General features: G+C 39.0%; 1 protein-coding gene across 1 annotated transcript in view; it reads left to right on the top strand.

Annotated features, from left to right (window-relative positions):
* Window positions 1–19,997, top strand: part of LOC103477312 (stromal membrane-associated protein 1) — an 80,714-nt gene that overhangs the window by 34,103 nt on the left and 26,614 nt on the right. The window contains exon 7 of the mRNA XM_008430360.3: window positions 15,514–15,574. Coding sequence (XP_008428582.1) covers window positions 15,514–15,574 — 61 coding nt within the window. The remainder of the gene's footprint in view (window positions 1–15,513; window positions 15,575–19,997) is intronic.

Here is a 19,997-nt window from a genome sequence, read left to right as displayed (position 1 = left end):
ACATGCTGACAGCCAGGCTTTTCTCTTTCCCCCTCGTTTTTTCTTCTTGGAGTGTGAGATTTCTGCTCTTCCTGCCCCTGAAGCAAAGACCTTCTGTACTATTGAGACACGACGCGATCTTGCATCAGAACGTGTACATGAGATGAAGTACACACAAAAAGACGGTTTTCATATTCAAGAGGGGCGAACCATAACTTCCTCCAAACATCACATTTTGGAAATGTAATGTTATTGATTAAAACAGTATTTCTCAAACTTTTTCAGGACTGCTTACCACTTCTAACACTCATAGACCACCTAACTTCAAATTGCCTCTGCAAATAACACAACACCTTACTATAAACAACCTGAAACAAAAAGATTAGTCTGTGAGCTCATTGCTTTTGTTCCTCCTAATGTGAAGAGTGGCGGCGTTTTGTAAATGCGACTGGCCACAATAAAACTATGAACAAGCCGAATAGAGTTATTTGTATGATAGAAAACACATGGATATCAAAAACTTTCTCTGTGTTGTGTGCACTAAGCATGATAAAAGAAATAGACTTGAGTTGCATTGGCAAAAATATTTTCTTTCAGCCAGTAGATAGTCCAACATGAATAATTTTATTTTAGATATTAAAATGCAGTTAGTCAGCGTGGGGCGCAGCGCTGCTCGCCGCCTCATCATCACAGTCATATCGCATTCAGCACAGCCGCAGATCTAGATCTGCATGCCTGTAGTAATGGTGTCAAAAACAAAAGTTCAGCAACTCAGCCGGAGAAACTTTCCACGGGGATCTTCACTTTAGTGACCCGGCCATTTATCCATTATTATCCTGTAGTAAGCTAACTATAGCGTCACACTTTGAGCTCATCTCATGCACTACCTTACTAAAGTAAGTATCTGTGATGTTTTGATGAGGGTTAAATAAATCATGACATTTTGAGGAATATAGCTGTCCTGTTTAAGAAGATAGTGCTTTTTTCTTAAGTCAGTTCAGGCCCTTTTAATGACTCTTCTTATTTTGCTGTTATGGCAGCAGTGTCATATTTACCTTAATCTTGTATTGGAGCTCATCTGTCATCACTCGATAAGGTTGTACAGCTGAAGGTGAGCAAACAGATCGAGGAAAATGAAGTAAAACATTCATTATGTAACACAGAGTTGGTTACATAGTAGTAATGATTGATAATGCGAGCTGTGTATTTATATCATATTTTCATTATAACGAATGGATTTTTCTTAACAGAGGGTTTTATGGAGTTCAGTGTTACAGAATATAACAATTTGTTACTGGTTCAGTGCTGCTATGCTAAATATGAGAAATTAGATTGTTCTAGTTAATCGAAAACCAAAGATAAAAATGAAACGTGGCCTATTATGCTTCCTTAAACAGTTAAGGATAGGCCTGTCGGCAGTACAGAACATTTTTTGCCCCAAATTATTCTACGTAATGAGATTTTAGTGTGGTCAGTTCTGCCTAATTTGTACTCCTTTCAGAGTCACTTTAAATTCAATAATTATGCAAATTTACATATTTGAAAAGCAGAAGCACAACCAACAAGAATGCGGCACGTGGTTTCTGGTTGATAAGTCAGCAGCAAAGCACTTTTCTCTTTTCCAGCAGCCATTATACGGCGCATGAAGCAGTAAAACCAGCTGACTGAACATGCTGGAGCTCAGATTGGGTTGCTAGGTGACGGGTGCAATTCCGCTGTGGTTGCTAGGTAACGGCACAGTGCCCGTCGACTCAATAATTGGGAGGTTTTTGAATTGGCTCATTTTCCAGACACCAAAGAAGATTAACTTATTGGCAAAAAATGGCTGGGTGTTTTTAAAAGCAGTAGAAACACAAGTGGAAGTATGAAAATGTGCAAATAGTGAATTTTGCTTATGAGCAACAGGAAGCCTTTGTTTGCACCTTGTCTTTACTGCAGCTGATGAAAACCTTAATTGAAGTTTGTGTTGCGTAGTTGGGAAAATGTGTTCTTCAAGATCTTGACGCCTTCATGTTTTTAATGCGTTTCTGCTCCAGACCCCTGATTCAGATGGTTGAATTAGCTGCTCTGCACTCCACTGAGTTCTGCAGCAGCATGCTAATGAGCCGTTCATTGAAATCAGATGTGCTCAAGCAGGGAGACAACTAAAATCGACAACTAAAATCGACACAATATTGGACCCTGAGGACCAGGACTGCCCAGCCCTGTTGAAGAGCGTGTGTGATGCTATCTGCTACACCGAGCAGCTTGTGCAGCGTTTTTCTGTCCTGTATTATCTCTACAAGCTTCAGATGAGTCAGCACATAATTTGGTTTGTTCATTTCTTGGCTGAGTTTAGGCAGGGCATCAATATTCATCCTGAATCAAACACATGCAGACGTCTTTGAGCTTTTATGACAACACCAAGCATTAAGATTTGACTCTACAACTAGTGTTGTGGTTTCTAAATCAATTAAAAAAAAAAAAAAAAAAAGGTAAACTCTGACATCTGTCTCAGTTCAGTTGATGTGAACTCTGGAGCAGTTTGAATTTATATGTGAATGCCAAACATACTGGAGGCCGCTCCAAAAGCAGGAAGCAGATGATAGCGCAGGGCATTCTGGGTAAATACAACCAATACAAACTCAACAGTCTAGCGCCAGTGGCACAAATATCTGAGGATCGTTTGCCAAAGAAAAAAAGAAATCCCACAACCGCTAAAATCTGACCCCACTTCATCTTTGTTTTACATTTCACAAAGAAGGAAGTTGCGCTCAGTGTTTTCTTCAGAGGTTTTTGTGTCGTTTCCTTCAGTGGTTCTTGGTGCAGCGCCACCACAGGTGAGTTAGGAAACAGGTTTTTCAAAGGGTTTTATCTGAAAATGTAACAAATGTTGAGATTTTTTCCCAAAATCAAACCAAATCTACTGGATTGCTGTGTGAAAACACCGAAATACAACTGCAACTTTTCATCTGCTGCAACTTGTTAAAAAGAGACAAATTTTTGTCTTTAACAAAGTAGTTTAATTGCAATATTGTGACTAAAGTGCCAGTTCAAACAGGTTTCGTTCCCACACCCACAGTAAAGTATTACCATTCAGTAAGACTAACCTCGATTGACCCGCAGTCAGAAGCAAAAACCTTCTGGTTCAGATTTCCTTTCCTGAAGCTGAAATGAGTTCATTTTCCTCCTTTTAGTAATTCATGTGGCGTTTTTCTTTACTCGATAGCATAGCGTCTTGATCGTTGACCTCCACCAGTCACTCAAGCATCTTTTCACTGAACTCCTTCATATTGAATAGCATGTAGATGGATAAATGTCTATAGATACTTGTATAAATGTACGTAGATGTATAAACAGAGATAGGTTATGCATATAGGTGGAAATTAACCAGTACCACTGACTTTTCAACTCTGTCTTCTTTTATTAGACGTGCAGCAGATATGAAATACACTCTTCATTCAATCCTACAGTAAGAAAATCCACATGGTAGGATTTTATACAAGTAGGCTCTGAAAGTAGAATATCAAGTGGTTGTCTTTCTTCTCTCTCTGCTGTTCTGTGAACTATTTTTATCCAGCTAGATTGGGACTGCCAGAGCTCACCTTTGTGTCTTTCTCCTTACTTCCAATCCAGTGCCTCCAGCCAATAATTAAACTGCAGCACTGATTGGAAGCTGGCATCTTGGAGGATGTGTTTGCACTCAAGGCTTCAAAAAGATTGGGTACAAAGGAAATGCACGATTTATTCACCTGCGCTTGGCTTTCAGGTGATCTTATTCTTAATTACAAGGAGGGATTGGACTTCTAGAGGTCTATATTTTTCACACTGAATGAGGTTATATGTGGGAAATCGTGATAAAATGACCAATATTCTCCTCTTATGTCCTTTTTTAATGTTAAAACCTGCTTTTATTTAGCCCGCAATGAACAAAAAGGTACATTAATGGCAAAGTATTGGGTGCACTCGATCAATAAGCTGTTAACCCTCTTTGCTTGTTTGGAGTTGTTGTAATTATAGCTAAAAGCCCAATGTTGGATCTGTACACCAGTCAGCACTTTCTGATCACCCACCTAATGTTGAAGTGGCCCCTTCATTGCTATTATGGCTCCCATCGCTGCACAGAACATAAAAAAATGAAAAGATTAGGAGCTGCTCAGGGATCTGCCGGTCCAGACGTTAGCCTGTAGAAACAGTTTGATGGTAACCAGGATTTAGAAACGGCCTCAGATCTAAAAATATGTCAAGAGCTCTACAATAAATTAATCTTTTAATGGCATCGTATTATTTTGCATCCCCTGATTCACATTATAAAAGACACAAAATGAAACCTGGAGATTTAGGTACACAGTAAAAATGCCAGTGTTGAATTAACACCCAAAAGTGTCTATATGTGTCCAAGTCAGCGGGTGTTAAATTCAACAATACAGAGTCACATTAACATTACAAAGGTGTTAGTGTTAAAATATATTAAAAGTAACACCAGTGTAGTGTTAATCACAAAACATAATGTGGTGTTAAAAAATGTAATTAATTGACCCACAAGGTGCCAATATCAATCAAATCCAGTGGAAAATATTCACAACAACACACAGAAATGGAAAGTTAAACTTTTCTTAAACCCATTTCAGTATTATAGACAAATGTTAATTTAACAAAAACATGGGTGTCAATCTTTTAACACTTTCAAAGGTGTTACTTTAACACCTGCTGACTTGGACCACATATAGACACTTTTGGGTGTTAATTCAACACTGGCATTTTTACTGTGTATGAATAAGTTAGTCAGCTTCACAGCAAATGGAAAAATAACGCAGAAAAACTGCTAAATAACAACTCTTTTAGACCAAAACTTGCACCAGAGCACCCAGTTACAACTTTTTCTAAGCAGTTGGAATGCTTTAGAAAAGTCAGCCTATGGTTTCCTAGAGAACCAGGAAGTCAGGCCACTTTATTTAAGTCTGATTTATTTAGACTTGATTTCAGAGTTATTTAATCGAGTGAAATAACCTTGACAACGATGGGAAATCTCTACTGAGACGCTGAGTATTCCCCCCTTGTATTTTTACAAAAACACTCCTTGATTTTCAGGGGGAGACTCTTATCATCTCTCCAGTTGTTTTCATTCTCTCCTCACCTTCATTCATCTCCATATCTCCTTCATTTGTCCCCACTGCTGTCTCCCTCCGCTTCCCTTCTCCTAACTCTCTGTGCGTCTGTGGCAAACACTGAATTACTGTCACCCAGTAAGACGGCTGCTGCATGTTGTCTTTGTCTACCAACCCATGAATAAATAATCAAAAACAACAAGCGGCTGCTTTCCTGCATGGTCGATGGTGTCACTCGTGGTGGTTCCTAATGGAAGCTGAACACTGCAAAAACACAAAATCTTACCAGGCATTTTTGGTCTAGTTTCTAGTGCAAATATCATCGTACACTTATATAAGAGAAACTAACTTATCGTCATACATTTTTCAGCCATATCGTTCAGTCCTTGGTACTCTCTCACCTCTCTCTCGCCCTGTTTCCTCTCACAAGCAGTTTGTGGCAGCTGTTGGCAAATTTTGGTATTCCAGAGAAAGTACCAGAGTCAGTTGGTTGTTCTCCATAGTTGAATACATTTTTTGAAAAATGGTATCTTCTGTTGAGTATCCATTACCCAATCAATTACATATACATAGTCACAGTTCAATATTTTGGTCTTTTTGAGTTCTGCACCTAAAAACGAACCAAAACATTAAAAAATAAACCTAAAACTACTACTACACAGCTTTAGAAAAATGTAAGAGCCCACTTAAAATGATTAGTTTTTCTGATCTTACTCTTTGTAGGTTTATGTTTGAGTAAAATGAACTTTTATTCTATGAACTACTGACAACATCTCTCAGAAATTCCAAGCAAAAATGCAGCATTTATTTGCAGAAAATAAGAAATAGGAAAAATAACAAAGAAGATGCAAGTTCATATCAGATAAGTTCATATTCATTTAGAAACAACAACACTAATGTTTTAACTCGGGAAGAGTTCAGAAATCAATATTTGGGGGAATAACCAGGAGGTTTTCAATGGGGTTCAGTGCAGTGGCAGCTTATTTTATTCCTGAGCTGTATTTAATAAAAACTAAGCTAAAATTTTATAATATTTAACTAATAATTAATTAAAACTACCAAATATACCCTAAAACTAACCGAAATTGACAAATAAAAAGTAAAAATTAAATAAAACTGACCTAAACCTCCTACAACCCTACTCTGTTCGTTGAGACTCATGAGATTGGGTGCGACTGAAGAACACAAACATCAAGCAGCAGCAGGACGAGGAATTACTGAGGCTAGAAAAATATCCACGGTCGATTGGAGTTAGTTTGAGCGGAGGGTGTGAAGGACAGCCAAAGAAGCAGCGCTGTGTAGCTGACAGTCCCACACCTTCTCACACACACACACACACACACACACACACACACACACACACACACACACACACACACACACACACACACACTCTTCATGCACCACGGATGTGCAGTCAAGGGATCAATAGTGCAGCAATGAAGAAGCTGGTGCATAAGGCGGATTTGCTCTAGTGGAGGAAAGAGTCCAGTTTGCAGTTTAGCCAGGAAATACACATACACCAAAGATGGAGGTGGGGATGAATGCACGCACTGACCCAAATTTAATTCAGATATGCACAAACACCTGCACAGAGCGCATCACTTCTGCTGAGATTGAGCACCGCTCTTTTTTTGTGCTGCATTTTTGGCATAATTCCAGACACATAATTCTAACTCAACTGTTTTAACTCCTACAGTTTTCCCTTTTCAATTGTGTTTAAGCATGTAGCTAAAAATAACCAGCCAGTTTTATGTGACTGAGTCATGATGTGGCTGTTTTTATTCTACTTTTCTACTCATAAGCAGTCTGTGGTTTACTCAGTAGTTGGTCCGCCTACAGTGAGCAAACGTTACTTCAAGCTAAAAAGCAAACAAGCTAATAAGGTCCAATCTTGGTAATTGCTAATTGAATAGTGTCAGAGGTTTGGTGGGTGGAAGTGGTGAGGAGAAACGCTGAGACCCAGGTATGGTGAAGATGGAGAATTTAATGATAGCTCGACAGTCCAAAACAAGCAGGCGACACGGCAGAGCGGAAAACACAAAGGCTCAGCACCGGCAGCAACTGACTCAAAACAAAAAACTGACACGATGAGCTAAGGCCGGCACAGGACTTCACAGCTCAACTGTGCCGGCAGACTAAGACACTGACAACGACGTTATACGACTGATGTATGATCCGACGAGGAACACAGACAACAGGTGAGACTAAATACACTGGGAGGGTAATTACAGGAACGAGACAAAGCTGGGATCAATCAACGGGGAGGACAGGACAGAGACTCACAGGGAAACAGGACTAAACACAGAAAATCTCAAACTATACTGAACAACACAGATCATAACAAATAGAACAGTATGTGAGCATTTTTGTCCTTCTGAGCCTTTGTTTACAAAACTAAATAAAATAAAGTTTTCTGCTGATTTTACATTTTTCCTCCCATTAAACTCCTCCAGACTGAATCGTCTCTTGATGTGCTGCCAACTTCTTTCTTTCTGAATAGACGCTCTAGATTTGTATTTATGATGGCTGTTAAAGTCACTCGCTCAGTGAAACCAGAAAAGCATTCATAAAGAACCATAAATCCAATTACTTTATCCAAAAATATTGTTATTTTGAGCTTTGTGGCAACAATGTGAGCATCAATCCGGCTCCTTCACGGCTCAAATCAGCTTTAGACTGCGAGTTTGATCTCAGCGTTGCCCAGAACACGTCACGGATGCACAAATGCTCATACAGCTTTGATTTCTTCTGTTAAAAACTCGAGGGGGAAAGTGTGCGACTGAAAGAGTAGGAGGAGGAAAGAGAAGAAAAATCCAGCTGTGTGTGTCCCTTGAATTTGAAAATATTCTTGGATTTTCTGCTCCAACACAGGTGGGCATTAAATTTAACCAGCTAATCCTGAACCCGAGGCGGGCTGTCACTCTCACAACCGCAGCCTAAACAAGATTCGTAACGCTCAGAATGCTCTGCTGCTTAGTGACAAATAAGATTCACCTCTAAAAACACCTGCTTTAAATTGGAGTGTGTGTGAGTTTTTGTGTTTGTTGACGGGGTTTTATTTGATTAGCTACTCTTCCCCTGAACACCGCCTTCACGCTTCAGGCGTCAGACTGCAGCGTGACCTTCCACCGACACCCAACTGTGTGTGTTTGGGGTGTTTGTGTCCCTGTGGATGCTTGCCTTTCGAGCCTCTGCGCGTGTTTAGGAACCAGTTTGTGTTGGCAAGAATTACTGGACTATGTTTGCTGCCTTTGAAGGAAATGCAGATTTAATTTGTGAGGGAATTTAAAGTGTTTTATCAGAAAAATGAAGGAAACATAACCTGTTAATATTTTGGTAGATTGTGAGCCATTTCAAATTTCCCCCTGTTGTTAAATCACATTCGACGGCCGCTGCGCCACTACCTAGCAACCCCAGCCGAGCCCAGCCCTGTTGCCTAGCAGCCCAAGCGGAACTCTAGCATGTTTGGTCAGCTGATTTTACCCGCTGTACGCACAGTACAATGGCTGCTGGAAAAGACGACTGTTTTGTTGTTGATTTTACCATCCAGAAACCACTTGCTGCATTCTTTTAGGTTGTGCAGGAGACTCCACTTCTGCTTTTCAAAGATGTACGGTTGTATAACTAAGCACCATTTTGCAGCCATTTTCCTGTACGAGTGTAAACGTTGAGTTGATCAGCAATATCTTATATCGATTTGAAGTGACCGGAGTCCCTAAAACGGCTCATACACAGAACTGAGCAGACCAAAATCTCATTATCTAAGAATGATTTTGTGTTTAACCCTAAGTTTCAAATCTCCGTCTGGATATTTTTACTTATTTTAATTGTATGAAGTTCTTTAAATGGCCTGTGAGTAAATATTTTTGCCCATTTCTCCATAACCGGAGCAGTTATTCACAACATGCAGGCTATTAAAAGAGTGTTTCATCAGATTAAATTGAAGTAAAACATGCTCCCTGCAGCGGCGAGAGTGTAATTACCGTAATAACCCAATACTGGAAAGCGCAACGTCTCCTCTTTCAGAAACTGTTGGAATTTTTCAGATAGCGCAAAAAATATCCTAGCGTTACGGTACCGCAAAGCTAGCTTGTAAAAATGTGTCTTGGGTGACACATTTCAGCTGATAAGAGACATGGCTACGGTAAATTGCTAAGATATGATGAAATAACATTTGCTGGTTTATGAAAGCCAATAATTTCTCCACATGTCAGGTTTGTAAATGTTTGCTAGTTCTAACAGCAGCATTTTGAATGAATTGCATCTTCCTTCCCTCCTCCTGTTTGGTCCTGACAATTGAATTTTTACAGTATATTTTATAAATGGAGCTAGATTATCCCCTACTTATTGGTTTTACCATAATCAAGGAGATTAAAATGTCATATGTTCTGCTCTTTAACTAGAAAGAAACCTCAAGAAATGTTACTATGATATCGAGTAATTTTCTTAGTTTGAACCATTAGCATTGGGACAACTCTACAAAGTATTCAATTAACTACCAGACATTCCCATTTATTTATCTTTTTCAGTGTATTATCCAGTACATTATGAGCCGCTGTGTGAAACGCAGCGTTGACATGCATGAGTATCTTCTTTACCTGCGTATGCCGGCGTGGTTGCAGTTCACTGACGGCACGACGTGAGTCACGTGGATGGAAAAGGGACGAAGAATTGCTTACATGTAAAATCTACCCTGTGTGACAAAAGCTTTTAGATTGTGCAGATGTGTCTGTGTGTGTCACCAGCTGAGTGACGGATCTTGTTGAGTGATGGAGAACAGCAGCAGTGCAGCTAACTGGGGTGTAACACACACGCGCGCGCACACACACACACACACACACACACACACACACACACACACACACACACACACACACACCTCTGGATATAGACAGCTGTGTGCATTGGTAATGCCATTTCAGCTCACTTCTCTTCACTTCCATCTCCTGCTTTTGGTCAGATGCCCGTTCTCGTCTCCTGTCATTTTTTCCTCCGCCATCTTTTCCAATCTTACCGTCCGCCCCTCTACATTTATGCACTTTTATCTTCTGCTGATAGTGTTTACTCCTCACTCTTTCTTCCCCACAGATTTTCCTCTCACAGAGAGGAGAAACAAGCTGCTCTTTCAATAGGAGGGAGAATATCAGCCAGGTGCTTCTAATCAATCTACTCGAATACATTTGATTAACTAATCATTGTCACCGTGACCGCCTCTGTAAACCAGGAGCATTGATGTGTCTGCAAACACAATACTGAGATGGAACGACACCAGCAAAGGCCCTGGAGAAGCAACTGTGCCTGGCGATCAATATGGGAAGTGTTAAAAGCCTATTTCCAAACAATTTAAAGTTCATCATTCTGCATTAACGACAAGTGGGGAACGTTTAGGACAGCTGCCAATCCTCGAAGGAGTGAATGTCCCAGCAAATTCAGCTCAGTGTCAGACTCTGCAAATACCCCTGGGCTCAATTTCAGCCTCAGTTTATGACACGACAGTAAAAACATTTAAAGTGTTTGGCTTGTTCTGAAAGAGCAGCAAAGTTTCATAATGCACAGAACCATGTCGCTAGAAAAACCAATGCAAAAATAATTATCTCACACCAGTCGCTAAGCATGTGACCTTGTTTTCCGTCATGAGACAGACGATGAAATAATCTATATCAGTGGTCTCCAACCTTTTTATTACCGCGGACCGGTCAAGACTTGGAAATTTTGCTGCGGCCCGGTGTGGGGAAGGGGGGACAGACAGTCAGATAAGGCTTCTGCATGTTGGTGTTCCCGTTAAATTCTAAATATACCCAATTGGGGTCGTCTTGGCCTTTTTATCGCAGCCTGTGGGATTTTTCCTGTCTGGGAATGAGAATACGACCTGCCGAATGTGACAGGTAGCCAATCAGAAAGCGCTGTGACGTCAGAACAGAGGGGAATCTCAAACAGCTGACATATCGCGCAACTGAGTCCGGTGGATATCGGAGATGATATGTGGAAATGTTTATTATTATATGTAAAGGTCATTATTAAACGTTTATGTTTATTCAGTTAAAAATGTTAACTATGAAAAAAAATATTCACCTCCAAATCATAGTGCAGCAAATAGAGCGGCTGCTACCGTCGTCTTTTACCCACCACCTTTTCTTTTTATTACATCTTTTATCTCTTAAACTGACTCCACAAACTATCACTATTGTTTCTAAATAGTCATCCGTGTTTGGTTATTCTAAATTCCCGCTATGTTGGGGGTTTTACTGGATTATCCTTTGGAATCGGGATGTTCGTGACTGGAATCGGTTCGTGTTGCTCCTGCCTTGGACACACGAACCGATCGAACTTGTTGGACTTTTATCAGCTCTGTGGTCACAGAGGTTTGGAGAATCGGCCGACAATTCTTAAATCTTGCCGTCTAAACCAGACTTAAGACTCACAAGCTCTACTCATCTCCTCTCAACCACTGCCCAAACGCTCTCTGACTCTGGTCGCTATGGTAACATTTACATATCCTTTCAAAGATACAAAAGCGCCACAAAAACGAACATTTTACTTTCATGAAAATTTTAACTCACGATAATGACTAACGGGAACCCTGAGGTTGTTTCTCTGCAACGAGACGGTCCAAACTTGAAGTGATGAGAGACAATAACACCCGAAGTGTTGCTTATATCCACAGCCTGCTTGGTCTCTACGTGGCGAAGCAGCTTGAAGCTTCATTGCCTCATTAGCAGCAGGTCGCCGCAAGTTACGCAGAGCGGCTTGTAATGTGGGACTCACCTACCGGTCCGGGATAAATCCATGCTCCTGTCTCTTCTCTGGGCCTTTTCCCTTTTGCAAAGAAACTTTCCAAAGGCATCTGATCGGTTTCTTACTCATTTTGCTGGTTGTGGGCTCAGTGTTGGCGGCAAGTAACCGAGAGAATCCGGTTAAAGGATTTACAAAATAAAAGATCCTCCAGACTCAAATAATACATAAAACGGAAATATTTAATTATTTCTTGCGCGGCCCGGTACCAATTGGTCCACGGACCGGCACCAGTCCATGGACCGGGAGTTGGGGACCACTGATCTATATGACATAATATTCTAGAGCACGTGTGTCAAATAGAAGGCCCGTGGGCCAAATCTGGCCCGCCGTAGCTTTTTATGTGGCCCTCTAGATTCTAGACTAAACATTAAGTGTGCTTAAATAATTTTTTGTCAGTCAAATCAATGCAGTTTTTATCTCTTTAGTGCTAAATTACATCAGTCAGTCCCTCCAGTTTCTTGAGAATTATTGTGGAAATTCACTACAATTATGTTAATATAATTAACATAATTATAACATAATATAATTGAGAATTTATTGCAAATTTTTCTCAAAAATTGTTAAAAGGTTTAACAGCTGCCTCAACCTGAATTGCAACAGTGTCATTCTTATAGCATTTATGTAATTTGGTAAAGTAGCCTTTCACAGAGTTTTAAATGGTTATTTTTGTAGTTGTTTTGCTGTCATTTAACATTAATAATGAGAAACCAATGTTACAAAAATAATCAAAGATATAAACTGGATCCAAAAAGCCCAAATCCCCCTGGCAGCTACCACATCTGATGAACACAAAGGCAAGAACTGATGATTTTATGAAAAGAGCTAGATGAGATTTAAAAGAAGGTTGTGAATTTGGCATTTAGCTTTTGCATGCAAAATTTATCAGGTGAACAAAACTGGCTGACATCTCATCAGCAAAACAGCACAGAGAACAAGCTGGCAGAGGCTTGACATTAAGCTTTTATGAATTCTGCACAGCGAAGCAACAGGTTGAGTAAACTGAAGCTGGGAAAGAGAGAACACCTAAAATCCATTAAATCCATTATATTATGATAATCGATTTCCACAAATCTAGTTCTTACAATGTGGGAATTGTGTAATAAAGTGAACATTTACATTTGAGCTGTGAAAATGAAGAACTGCTAAAGACTTGACGCGATCTCTCCTTTTCTCTTTAAAGCTGCGCCATTATCTCTTGCTAGCAAATCCAATCAGATTTAGTGCTTTTTACTGTACGGTAATAAGAACATGAGCTGCTCATTAAAACTTTATGTTGGATAAATCCTGCTGCCAAAAAACTCCAAAAGAAAACGAAACAAGAATAAACAGCGCTGGAGCTCAATCTGTAAGATTTTGCGTTACTGTACCAATGCTAATGCTAATGCTACAGAATATTAGCCATGTGTAGTAGCTAATGTTTCTCATTCAATTGTGGTGAAGAGGAAACATGAGGCAGATTCAGAAAGAAATCTAATATTTAAAGCTCTTGAAAATACGCAGATGCAATCCAAAGAGGAAATGTATGGAGGACTGATCCTGCCAAAATCAACAATAAAAATATATCTAAATAAATGGCGTCATAAAGTGAGTATTGTGGCAAATATCACATCTACAAAAGAAAAAGGAACTTTCCTAGTGTATTTAAAAATACAGAATGATATAAAGTAATAATCATTTTCCAACCATTTAACTTTCCATTTTATTTCCAATTGTATTGTTTTGATTATGTTCCTATTTTATTTTTTTAAAAATTTCATATTCTGCACTCATTCAACAAATCTTTTATTTTTTTAAATCATTTATTTTTAAATTATTTACAAACGTTTGTGCTTCATTCCACCAACCTGCCAAAGGTAGGAAGTTATCATAATTGAACCCTAAACGCTGCGTCCTCTCTTAAATATTAAAGACACCAGAAGGATGTTAGTTTTCCTCTGATTTTAAATATTGCCTTACATCTGTCAGCATCTTTTTTGAAAAACTGTGGACGGTTTGAGCTTTTCATCACAATGTCATTCAGGATTTTCTCTAATGAATTTTCTCCCTCTCATAGCGTCTGTGTGGGTTGTAGCACTGAAAGACAGCCTAATGTCAATTTTTGTAAACTGTAAATTAAATCGACAGCCGTAAAGGAGTCTGGGGTTTTTTCCCCAGCCTGCAGTATTACCAGATTTATTCAGCTTTTCTTACAAGATATTTCTGAATATAGATCCTATTCAGTTTATGCGCGGTTCTCACATTAGTCATTGGTCAAGGCTAAGGATTCACTTCCAACAATCGCATATTTTGCAATTCAACAAAGACGGCTGAAGCTTTTCTGTTCACTGAATAATTATACAAAGTAACCTTGAAACTTTTCAGTCTACATGAACTTTAAATTAAAGTCTATTCTTACAAATCCCCTTCCTCAGCTGAAGCTCTTCCTCCTTTTCTTTCTGCAAATGTAACATTTTCTGCATTGCTTTATCCGTTTCTGTGACCGCAGCACAAAACAAAAATTTACTGCTGAACACAAATGACCTTCCTGCTGCAGTTTGTGCTGCTGTTGTCGAAGCTTTGCTGCAGCGCTAACACACATCAACCCGCAGCCCCAGCATCCTTGATTAGGCATGGACACGGTAATTGTTTTCATTGCCTTGGATGGAAACGACATTGAAGCTAATATAGTCCATCGATCTTTTTGTTCGGAGGGAAATTGGGTTTGTTACCAACATTGTAGATCCCTCATGGACCGTGTGTTAACCCCTCTAAACTCTGCTGTTTCTCTTCATTCTTCACTGTCTTTTTTGTTGTTCTAACTTAACTCTCTTTTGCAGTTTGTCTTCCAGTTGGGCTCCCACTAGTGTTCAGTGTGGTGTTTATTTTTATGTGAGGCATTTATAAATGTAAACAGGAGTTAAAAGTAACATTTAGTGTAAAGTGTGTAAAAAAACTCGTTGTTTTTGGTATTCAAAACAGTTTTGGTCACAAATCTCAGCTTTATTTCCACAGGGTTTCCCCCAGTGTATCATAAGCCTGGCGGGCCACCAGGCCTTACTTATGCCCCCACCAGGCTTAGCATTGCTTATTTACTGAGTTTATTTTTTTAGTGTTGGCATTTTTAAGACTTTGTAGTTGGTGTTCACATATTAACCTTCCAATCTACCAATAACACATAGTTATCAAGTGATATTTTCAAATTTCCTGTCAGCATTAAACATTTTTTAGCTCAAAAACACTGAATGACTGCCTTAGCAAACAACCACCAGGCTTAGCAGCACATGAAAACATGACATTTAAAATTACGATATTGCATCAGACCAATAAAAAAAATTATAATTTTTTATAATGGAAATGTGGAGTTAAAGAAAAGTATGTTTAATATCTACTTAAAAGTTTTTATTTTCAAAAGATACTTTAATTCTTACAAACTAGACTCATGAAGACGAATATTTTAATTTCTTGAACATGAATACATTTTGTTTGCCATTGCTGTAAATGTATTTTTTGTGATAATCTGGTGCTGTATTTAAAATAAAGTTAACTTGAAAGGTCACCGTAGTGTGACATAAACATCATCAGGTTCCTAATGATCATCCAATGAAAGTTTATGTGTGAAAATAAATGGTATTAATTTGTGTGTTTTGTTGTTTTTTGTGTGTGTTTGCAGTCGGAGTGCAGATCCAGCCCCAAGAAAAGCACAGAACCGGCCGTGGACCTGTTGGGCCTCGGTAAGACGCAACATTTTACCTTTAAAGTAGAGGCGACCAGGATAAGATATCGTAAGTTATCTAAAAAACATTCTAGATAACTGCATGGCACAGCTTTCATATTCAAATTATTGACCCCAAAGGGAAATTTTATTCATAGCGTCAAAAATATTCCTGTTTGATATAAGATTATTTGGGACGCCATATACATTAATAAGTGATTTATATCACTAAACTTCATTTAATTATTCATTTTTTAATTTACTGATATTTTTTGGGTGCTGAAATTTTTATTTTTTAACATTAACTGAAATGTATAGTGATTACAAATCAAAATTCTTATCAAGACATTTTTCATAATAAATTGCGAACAAATCAATAAAAGCCCACCCGTTTTTTGTTTTTTTTCTGTACTACAATAACTTTTATGCAGATTTAAATAACTGGCAAAATTAAAGAAAGTTTTGAAACATTCCAACAAATTGATAAAACCTTTTAGTTGTTTATTTGAGGAGGTCTGTTAGCAAGTCAAAAGCTGCACGTTTGTTTTCAAGAAATGGAGCCAATTAAACGTTTTAGCTGTGAAACGGTTCATGGGAAGCAAAGACACAGAAGAGGATGATAAATAACTCTGAATAAGGAAAGACCAGGAGTGAGTACTCCTGTCAGAACATTAATTGAGCAGCTCTCAGCTGCATCAACGGAAAGCAAATAAACACTCTACTGTTGCATCTTCAAACGGCTACAAGCCGACTTGACAAGCATTTCAGTGCATTTCCTGTGATCCCTGCACAGCCAGGCGTGGTGTGATGTTGTTCACACTCTGGTATTTTCACATATTGCGCATAATTGGACCTCTCCTCATGGCGCAGGAAGACTGAAATTTGCTGATCCTCCTCCTCGCTGGTTGCAAATTATTTCCTTTTACATGAATTCCTGCAGAGCTCCGAGTCCAGATTTGTTAAATGTTTAAATTTTCTGTAGTTTGCACAGACCAAAACACATTTTGCATTCGTAAAATGGTTCTTTGAAAGAATGTTGTGGTCTGTTAATATGCAAAAAGATGTGGTTGATCAGGAGAAAATTTAAAGGGTTGCTGAAGCTCAAGAGAGAAGTGCCCTCAACATTTATCAATGCCCTTGGTGAGGTTATATAAAGAACCTGAAAATAAAGAAATCTAAGCATAATTTCACTGGAAAAAAAATCTATTTCAGTCCATTTATTCGGTAGGGAAACAAATCCATACTGAGAAATATAACTATTTTTTATAAAATCACCAGTGCGACAGTAATGGACACTACTTTCATTTCCCATTAAATAAACATGACTGAAGCGCTACTTGAGTCATACTGTATGTTTTTACAGTTAGAGCCAGAAATATTTGGACAGTGACACAAGTTTTGTTATTTTAGCTGTTTACAAAAACATGTTCAGAAATACAATTATATATATAATATGGGCTGAAAGTGCACGCTCCCAGCTGCAGTATGAGAGTTTCCACATCCAAATCGGAGAAAGGGTTTAGGAATTATAGCTCTGTAATGCATAGCCTCCTCTTTTTCAAGGGACCAAAAGTAATTGAACAATGGACTCTAAGGGCTGCAATTAACTCAGAAGGCGTCTCCCTCGTTAACCTGTAATCAATTAAGTAGTTTAAAGGTCTGGGGTTGATTCCAGGTGTGTGGTTTTGCATTTGGAAGCTGTTGCTGTGACCAGACAACATGCGGTCAAAGGAACTCTCAATTGAGATGAAGCAGAACATCCTGAGGCTGAAAAAAAGAAAAAAATCCATCAGAGAGATAGCAGACATGCTTGGAGTAGCAAAATCAACAGTCGGGTACATTCTGAGAAAAAAGGAATTCACTGGTGAGCTTGGGAACTCAAAAAGACCTGGGCGTCCACGGAAGACAACGGTGGTGGATGATCGCCGCATACTTTCTTTGGTGAAGAAGAACCCGTTCACAACATCAACTGAAGTCCAGAACACTCTCAGGGAAGTAGGTGTATCTGTCTCTAAGTCAACAGTAAAGAGAAGACTCCATGAAAGTAAATACAAAGGGTTCACATCTAGATGCAAACCATTCATCAATTCCAAAAATAGACAGGCCAGAGTTAAATTTGCCGAAAAACACCTCAAGAAGCCAGACCAGTTCTGGAAAAGTATTCTATGGACAGATGAGACAAAGATCAACCTGTACCAGAATGATGGGAAGAAAAAAGTTTGGAGAAGAAAGGGAACGGCACATGATCCAAGGCACACCACATCCTCTGTAAAACATGGTGGAGGCAACGTGATGGCATGGGCATGCATGGCTTTCAATGGCACTGGGTCACTTGTGTTTATTGATGACATAACAGCAGACAAGAGTAGCCGGATGAATTCTGAAGTGTACCGGGATATACTTTCAGCCCAGATTCAGCCAAATGCTGCAAAGTTGATCGGACGGCGCTTCACAGTACAGATGGACAATGACCCCAAGCATACAGCCAAAGCTACCCAGGAGTTCATGAGTGCAAAAAAGTGGAACATTCTGCAATGGCCAAGTCAATCACCAGATCTTAACCCAATTGAGCATGCATTTCACTTGCTCAAATCAAGACTTCAGACGGAAAGACCCACAAACAAGCAAGACCTGAAGGCTGCGGCTGTAAAGGCCTGGCAAGGCATTAAAAAGGAGGAAACCCAGCGTTTGGTGATGTCCATGGGTTCCAGACTTAAGGCAGTGATTGCCTCCAAAGGATTCGCAACAAAATATTGAAAAAAAATTTTTTTTGTTTGGGTTATGTTTATTTGTCCAATTACTTTTGAGCTCCTAAAATGTGGAGTGTTTGTAAAGAAATGTATACAATTCCTACATTTTCTATCAGATATTTTTGTTCAACCCTTTAAATTAAACGTTACAATCTGCACTTGAATTCTGTTGTAGAGGTTTCATTTCAAATCTAATGCGGTGGCATGCAGAGCCCAACTTGCGAAAATTGTGTCACTGTCCAAATATTTCTGGCTCTAACTGTAACTTGATCAGAGCCTCTAGGTTGTAATTCAAATTCTCTTTCAAAAGACATTTCTGTCTGAACCCCTAAAAGACGAGCCACCTGTGAGTTTTCTCATAAATTCAGAGTGAACTCGATGAAAACAAGCTGGCATCCAGATAAAATCATAAGTCTTTCCTCTTCAGAACAAAAATAGCGAACAGTGGATAGTGATCCTGTTGTCAAATTTAAATATTCTCTTATTCTTCTGATTGGATGTGATTTCTGGGTTTTAATTAGACTATTAAATTCTGCACCACACCTTCAGTCTTCAGTACCAAGTCACCCGATCCATGCATGACTTCCGCCTCTGTCTTTAGGGTAACAGAGGCGGGTTGACTTCAACCCCCTCACCTTATCTTCATCTCATTTTCTCACTAGATGGAAAAAATCCACCTTAAAGCTGCAGTATTGTAACTTTTATAAAAAAAAAATGTTTTACATAATTTGTTTAAAGTGTCACTATATCGTGGCATTATGGTATGAGACAGATAGTCCCAGTGCGACCTAGAACAACCACTCAGATCCAGGAGGCGGGTCTTAGACTTGTCAATCACAGTATCATGTGGTGCCACTCATCACCTTCTCCCTGTCGCCTTTGCTCTCTGCTGCTTCGTGATAGCAGAGCTTGTTCTGAATGCTCAGGCTAGTTAGCATAGCTGCGAATAACAGCACTAAGCCCCGCCTCTAGGCCCTGATTAGTTGTTTTTTTTTGGGAGCGGTGCATTTCTTGATCGCTATGGACCCCTTGCATGTTATTGTATACACCTGGAAATTTCGCACATACGCACAATGATGGAGGACAAAAAGACGATTATTTTGTTGGCTAAGTGAAACCTGGAGATGTAGGAATTATTAATTTAGTCTAATGCGCCACAGGAAAGAGAAAATAACTTGGAAAAATTGTTAGAGTAACTCAAAACCACTCTTTTTCAAGTTCTGTGTGAGCTACACTACACGTAGACTCGTTGACATAGCAACTGACAACAACGTCGCTAACATATCAGGATTCAACACCAATAAACATTCAACTTATTACAGTTTTATGTTTTTACTCTTCATGTTTATTTTTAGATTAGTAATATAAGTGATCACTAAGGTACATTAGCTATCACTGCACTGCTATTAGTTAAGCTAACACTGGAAGTTGATTAGCTACCACTGCTATTAGCTAAGCTAACACTGCAGTTTTTGATTAGCTAATTTAAACACCTGCTCTACTGATGATGTCAGAGTTGGCGTGTAGGTCACCTTTTTTTTTATTTTGTAACTGAAATGAAAGAATGATTTCCACAGCACATCTACATGTTAAGGTTATCAAAGTCAAGCCAGCATAACTGAATTCTCCCTCACTATTTTTGTTCTTAAAACGTTTTACCGACAATATCTATTTGTTGTTGTGTTGATAAGT

This window comes from Poecilia reticulata, chromosome 15 (assembly GCF_904066995.2).
Source record: "Poecilia reticulata chromosome 15, P_reticulata-male-v2, whole genome shotgun sequence".
In the NCBI taxonomy this organism is placed as follows: domain Eukaryota; kingdom Metazoa; phylum Chordata; class Actinopteri; order Cyprinodontiformes; family Poeciliidae; genus Poecilia; species Poecilia reticulata.
This window is presented reverse-complemented; position numbering and strand designations above follow the sequence as displayed.